This window comes from Mya arenaria, chromosome 1 (genome assembly GCF_026914265.1).
Source record: "Mya arenaria isolate MELC-2E11 chromosome 1, ASM2691426v1".
NCBI classification, from domain to species: Eukaryota; Metazoa; Mollusca; class Bivalvia; order Myida; family Myidae; genus Mya; species Mya arenaria.
In genome coordinates this window covers 56,986,076-56,993,886 of record NC_069122.1, presented here as the reverse complement: position 1 = coordinate 56,993,886, position 7,811 = coordinate 56,986,076, and the positions used below count along the sequence as shown (strand labels likewise).

The 7,811-nt window shown below is 33.4% G+C and overlaps 1 protein-coding gene across 1 annotated transcript; it reads left to right on the top strand.

Moving 5' to 3' along the window:
• The first annotated feature begins 5,421 nt into the window (after positions 1–5,421).
• Positions 5,422–7,403, top strand: LOC128228181 (guanylate-binding protein 4-like). The gene is made up of 5 exons (XM_052939346.1): positions 5,422–5,536; positions 5,865–6,145; positions 6,317–6,532; positions 6,748–6,826; positions 7,069–7,403. The coding sequence occupies exons 1-5, from the start codon at positions 5,422–5,424 to the stop codon at positions 7,401–7,403; spliced, it is 1,026 nt and encodes a 341-aa protein (XP_052795306.1).
• The last annotated feature ends 408 nt before the right edge of the window (positions 7,404–7,811 follow it).

Here is a 7,811-nt window from a genome sequence, read left to right as displayed (position 1 = left end):
GAACAGTGGCGTTATTTAACAATACGTGATTATTCATAGGGGCCAGTTATATTAAAAACTTCGTACGAACTAGACCAGAAATCTACGATCACTTCGCACGAACTTGCGTACGAAGATTTCTGCAACCGTTTTATTAACGCTTTCGTACATTATTTCGTACGAACACTTCGTACGAAAGCTTCGTACGTAGTTACTCTTCAAAAGGAGGAGTAAACAGACAATCTTCGATTGAAAAACCCGGAAGTACAAAATGTAAACAAAGTTTAGTAAGCGCATATTATTTGAACTGTTTCCTTACGCTATGTAAGTTTACACACTGAAATATGTTTTAATATACAATTATATCTACTATAAAAATGACATTTGTCATTTATGAATAGGTAGACCTATTGTCAATTATCACTATGTACAGTACCCTTTGTTGTTATTGATATGATTTACAGTATTAAGTTTTTCATTGCAGGCAATCTTTCGAAAGAAAGGCTCAGTCATCTGAGATGCAGTGTCGCAGCCCTGAAAAGGATTGGGAATGCCTGTATATCTCAGCATACGAGTTTACGAATTATTGCATAATCTATGCAAACAGTAATTGGGACGTATGCTTATTTTAAGTTTTATTATTGTTATGGGACCAAGCCTTTCAGGAATACATGCAACTGCCATTAAAATAAATATGAAAGAAGAAAATATCTACTTGCTGCTGCTTCTTGCAAACTACTGCTTTTTAGCTCACCAGAGCACGAAGTGCTCAAGGTGAGCTATTGTGATCGGTCTTTGTCCGGCGCTCGTCAGTCCGTCCTTCCGTCAGTCAGTCAGTCAGTCAGTCAGTCAGTCAACAATTGCTTAGAAAACTTCTCCTCTGAAACTACCAAGCCAAAATTCAATGAAACTTCACAGGAAGCTTCCTTGGGTGGCCTTCTACAAAAATACAACAAGGGGTCACGATTGATCAACAACAACAACAACAAAATGGCCGACTTCCTGTTTTGCTTTAAAAAAAAACACCTTGAAACTATCAGTCCAAATTCAATGAAACTTTACAGGAAGCTTTCGTAGGTGACCCTCTACAAAAATACAACAAGGGTTCACAATTGATCAACAAAAACAATAATAGCACTAACAACAAAATGGCCAACTTCCTATTTTGCTTAAAAAAAACCCCATCTCTTCTAAAACTACCACTCCAAATTAAATTAAACGTTACAGAAAGTTTCATTTGGTGACCCTCTACAGAAATACACCAAAGGTCATGATTGATCATCATCAACAACAACAACAACAACAAAATGGCCAAAATGTTAAAATCTGATAGTTATGTACTCTTGAAGCAAGGGCAGCAAGTCTTGCTATATGGTCTCCCTTTATGTTGGAGATTCCACTATTTTCTATTTTTAATAACAAGGGAATATATTTTAAATCTTATTAAGTCTTCAACATAGTCATTTAAAGGTTATTATTGTTCTTTTTTTAGGTTCATAGATTAAAATAATTATTATTATTTGCATTTTTACATAATGATAAATTAAAAAATCAGACTTTTCCATTGAACTTTATGTTGATTATTCTAAGCTACAATCTTATCTTTTGTGTGGATATTGAATAAGGCTTAATGTCTTTTAAGAAAATTTTGATTTGAACATGTGATGGAAGGTGATGTTTACGTAAATGGAAGAAACAATGATATTAGTGGAAGGTGCTGAATGTGGTCTGATATTTGATTAGAGCTTAAGGCAGTTTATTGATTTTATTAGATGGTGCACTGTTTTTTGTTTGTGTATCTATACTAAAAGTTCTTTCAGTGTGCAAGCAATTTGACATAGTTTTGTCAGTATGCAGGCAATTGAACGAAGTCATGTGTGTGTGAAGGCAATTGAACAAAGTCCTGTCAGTGTGCAGGTATCTGTACCAAGTGCTGTCAGTGTGCAGTCAATTATCAAGTCCTGTCAGTGTGCAGGCAACTGAACAAAATCCTGTCAGTGTGCAGGTATGAGAATCAAAGTCTGTCAGTGTGTAGTCAATCATCAAGTCCTGTCAGTGTGCAGGTAAGTGAACAAAATTCTGTCAGTGTGCAGGAAACTGTGACAAGTCCTGTCAGTGTGCAGGCAACGGTGACAAGTCCTGTCAGTGATTATCCAGGCAACATGTTTGACCAGTATGTTTTTCAATATTCTTTGAGACCAAATATTAAGCTATATTGATTATAAAGGTTAAACTATTTTACTCAGGTGAACGATTTAGGGCCATTATGGCCCTCTTGTTTACCAATACCCTCGTATATGAAATCATAACTATTACAAAATATCACTGTCAGTGCAGGCATTTCATTTCAATTCGAAGTTTGACACAGTATTTAACTAAAAAGTTAAATTTGTACTTTATAAGAACTATTATCAAATATTGTATTTGAAAAAAATGGAAGACTATTTTACAAACAAATTTCACTTTTTATGGTTAATAGTAAATATTTATGTGTCTCCTATTTTACAGGTGCCAAACATACAGCTTTTCTCTTTGTCTGCAAGCAGGATACATCAACTGACCTGTGAACTCTGTTTTCCAACTTGGGATTCCAACCCATTCCCTCTTGGGTAGAAGTAGTCAGACAATCACCTATACCACTACACTTCTCTCACTCTAGCTCTATTGAGTGATCATGATGTGAAATAAAGCAAACTGCAGTCATCTTTTTGTCATATTAGATTAAAAGTTAGAATCGCATGTCATTTTAATTAATATATATATATGAGAAACAGGTTTAAGCTTAATGGACCTTTGATTAACCTTGAAATGAATATTGGTTTAAGAACTACATTTGTGTAATAATACCATATTTGTCAAAAAATGACCTTGATAAATCATTTTGGACCAAACAATGACTCATGTTAATATTAGGTGAAGTTGTCGTTTTCAGCATCAATGCCATAAAATAAAATTCTGTTCATTTGCATTTTAACTCGATTCAAATAATTCTTGAGTCATTGTTCATCATTCCGGTTTCCATCCAAAAAGAATCTCCAATATGTGTCATTTTGAAATCTTAGCCACAATATTAATATTACTTTACTAACCAAACCCTTTCTTTAAATACATTAAATGTTGATACTAGAATGATGCTATCAATTACACTTGTTGAAAGTTTAAGCATTAATGTTAAAGTTTCATTAGTTTAAAATATTACCAAACTTAATTTTATTAATATGAATTATAATACCTATTCTCTAAGAAAAATATATTTATAAACTAAAAAAGGCATACATAAATATAGTTTTTATGTAAAGCTTTTCATTATTTGACTTACTATTTATAACAAAAAATAATCAGTATCAAATTCGGTCTAAACAAAGTAGATAAATTGAAACACATCCCTTTAAGCTGACTTTTAAATATTTATCCGAAATAGTTGAAGTCCGAAATGTATAGACACTTGCTTTTTCAGGTTTCGTTGATATTGAGCATTTCTGCAGTAAAAATATTTTAAACAAAAGAATATGTAAACTTTAACACTTAAAATACTTACTTATACACAAACTAATTTAATATTGATCATAAGCCTTAAGCCACTGGTTTCTTCTATTCCAATCCATCTAAACAGGTTCATATAATGGTATTTTTTTATATTTTACATCCCTTTAATGTGGATTTGTTTGAATTTCTTGAACGAATGGGTATGAAACTATACTTCTATTTCATTTTTGCATTAGTGCATATTTTTTTTACCTGTTTCAAACAAAATCTAAATATTTCCATTTTTTTATTTGAGAAAAGCGTGCACCACACAATTAAAGTATCAACTTTATCAGTTGTTTGATATGCTTCAAGCTAATGTTTTAAAACCTTAAATTGGCATAAATGGATCCCCCTAAAATCCCTTCATTTTGTTACAAGGTTTTCGGACTGTGAAAATAGTGTCAATTTGAGACTTCCCTTAATAAAAACACTTAAACCAGCGTAGAAAAAAATATAATCGTTAATGTCTTCAGTCTTTAAAAAGACATTTCAACAAAAAATCTGGCTGGCGATTAAAAAATGGGAGCGGGCGCACAAAATAAAAAAATACAGTTTCAAAAAAATAGGAACGGTAAATCTGCTCCGCGCAACGAAACATGAATCTGGTGGGACCTAAGATGAAGGCCTTATGCAATCAAACAATGTTTCTTTATTTGTGATTAAAAACAAGTATATTTTACAAAGCTTAGTGCGTGGCTTAAACAGGTAATAATTTATTTTAACGTTATACCTCTTTCGTCTGCAAACTTATAACCAAAAGCGAAAATGTCCATATTATGTTATGATCATACTTTAAATATTCTCTAAGCAACTTAAAACATGTGTTATAGGTAAAATACCAGTAAATGTTCATAGTTTAAAAAAGAACCAGTTTTGGGACAAACGACTGCGGCGGTGACTGATAATCTAAACATTGTTATTTTTGCCTCATATGAGGTTTACCTATTACACGTCGATTGGCAAACCACCATGCTCATCGATGCAAACTATAGTCAAAGCAAACTGTGTTTTATGTACTGGACCACTGAATACGACATTTTTTTTATTCCAACGTTTTCACGTATCATTTTTAATAGTCCATGATCTTTTCTCTATTTTTGTTTCGATTACACAATCAATTATAGACATTCCGTGGCGTGGTGGATATTCATTATTGCCACATTGCTGTGCAATGTCCTTGTATACAATACAAAAGGCATCCTTGATGCCTCAGACATCACGAAATTTCGGTAAAAAATCAAATTATCAAGGGTTACGTTTTCTTTTCAAGTATATTCTAAGACCAGCGGGAGGTAGTAAAATTGATAAAACATTTGTTATCGTTAAAATTATATATAAACGTTTTGAAAATCCGGTTTAACATCGAGAACAATCTTATCATTGAACATCAGTATATCAACTTTGTTTTGATGAATACATGTATCCGCCATTCGTCTGTTGTTAAGAAGTGTTGTAGTTTGTTTCGTTTGAATGCCTACATTGGTTTGCTTCAAGGGATGCGCAGATTTCATTTTGTCCTTGCAAATACGCTACTTAGAGGCGGCCGCCCAGTTTGTTCGCTTGGATTATGTCATAAATTAAACGAGAAAATAGCATCTCAAATTATTCTTGCTTGATCAAGTAGTAAACCCACGTCAGACTCAATCTAAAGTGTCAGTTGCAAGGAGTGCAAGTGAACACGACAGTATTCTTGATTTCTTCTTTCCAAATTTCGCTCTAGTTTTACGAGATTTCAATTTAACATCTGATACATCTTATGATGAACACCTTGAACAACTGCTGGTTTACAAGACTGGGAAAACTGACAGTGTCAAGGAGTACAACGAACCAAGGCGACTTATTAAACGATATTTCAAGAAAAGGAAATGCATTGCACTCCCTATTCAATGCACAAAGCCCAAAAAACTAAAATCAATGCCGGATAATGAGATTGACCAAGAGTTTTTGCAACGGGTAAACGACTTGCACAAATACCTATGTGACTGTAGCCCGTTGAAACTCAAATCAGGCAAGCCCATAAACGGCAGAAGTAAGTAACAACTCAAATACCGATCAAATATATATAGCTCTCTTTTAAGGGACCCGGTTCCCGTTTCATTATTGATTTAGGTATAGTCTTAGCATAAAATGTTTTATGCTGTATGCCAATGTTAAAATCTAGTTCTGGTTATGATGTCAAAATGAACTTGGTATTATATATGATGTTGAAACAAATTAAAAAAAAATCGAAAAATATTTAATGAAATAGGCCAAATATTCAACTTTTTTACACTTTTTACATTACCAAGAACTAAAACGCACAAGGAAAATCTAAAAAAACATATATTCATATTCTTTAAATGCTTGTCTTTATCCAGTGCTGAAAACGATCATAATAAGCTACATGAATTACGTGAAGGAAAACACGGCGCCGTGTTTACAAGATGCTATGAAACTAATGGCTGACAAGGAAAATCAGTTTGCAGTAAGGAAAGCGTCAGAATGCTACCAAGAAGAAATGAAAAAGAGGATAAACAAACACATACCAAATGAGAGCGGGCTTGAGAGATATCACAATGATTGCATGGACATTGCTGTCAATAAACTAAAGGAACTTGTTGTTGTAGATGACAGTGACTTATTTCACAGAAAAGCGTCCGTGAGTTTGTATGCATTTGTTTTTAGTACCGCATAAATAGTACGACATAATATCCAATTGAATACTGACATTGCAGAGTAAATTTGGTGGGTTTTTTTCGGTAGAAAACTATAGTAGAACAAATTGTGTTTAACAAATGCGTATGTGTCATGTAACGCAGATTTCTTTCAGGAATGTTTTGAAAATCAATTGAAACGTTTCAAGTCAATCGTAGAGAGAGACTCCCTTGAGAGATGCAGAAGGTCTCTAGAAAAGCTCGACAAAAAAATTCAACTGAAAATCAGAGAGAAGAAGTATGCGCATGTGGACGGCTACAGCGAATACATAGCAGACATCAACACTCTTACTGGTGAATTTACAAAGCAAGAACTTTACCTTGGATCAAAGGTAAATAGATAATTGGACATTACTTCCAATAATTTACTAAGAGCAGAATCCAATATTTTATAATGCGAATGAATTCTTTTGGAAAACAAGTGGTGACTGTCGTTGATTATTTAAATATATATACAAATTTGTTATTCATGCTAACGCATTTCTTATGATCCTTACGATAAAAGATTTGAGTGTATGGTTTATCATTAATGTATGGTACTCTACAGACTAGAGCCGCTTTGCAGGGATATATGGATGGAAAGGTCGAAGAACAACTTGTCTACAAAATGGTTAAGGAAAAAAATGGTATGATTTATGACCATTAACCGAATAGCATCATATTTTAATGAAAATACGATGATGTGTACCAATGCAAATAAAAGCAATGCACGAAAAAGAAGGATTAAAAATGATTTATGGCATTCATTATTTACACTTGAGATTAGGGTAGGGGGCATGATTAACTGATATTGCATTTGATGAGGGAGGGCATTTTAACTTTTTTTATATCTCTGAAAAGATTATTAAATACCAACCTGTGTTTTCAGAACATCAGTTACATCGCTTTTCATCTGGATCAGTTGTTTTGCCAATGGAATTTGCAGATGTTACAAAAGGAGAACAATCAAGTAAAAAGAAGGCACTTGAGTCATTTAAAAAAAATGAAAAGGATGGGCTGATGAGTCTTGGATCTGAAATCATTGAAAATCTGGAAATGAAGTTACAAGAAATGGAGCAGGCTAAGACCGAGTTATCAGAAGACGACACATACTATAAGCAACTTGTAGCAGAGTTTGACGCCTGGAATAATATCTACAAACAGGAAAACTCACGAAGGGTCCGACGATTCCGAAGCCAATCCCAAAGCCAAAACCGGTCATGACGATCATGCAAGGAAACGGTGAACAACGAAATACCCCAAAAGGAAAGGAACAAAAACCACCAAAATGTCCAATACTTTAAAACAGAACACACTCAGACATATATCATAACCATGTTTCTAAAATATGTGAATCCATCACACACATTTTTGACCCTAAATGTGTACGAAAATAAGATATAGATATATAAAACAGGAGAATACAGTTGGGACCAATATACATTTTAGAATTTTTTGTGGTATACTGTTATTATGCTAGGAAATAGTCGACTTCGGTTACATGTTTTACTTTTTGGTTTGTGTGAATTTATAAAGATGTTTTTGTTATCCAGTACATTATATTGCTGACACGTGTTGTCATACTATACTGTACTTTCATATGTAAATATGATGTTTTAAAACTCTTGATAT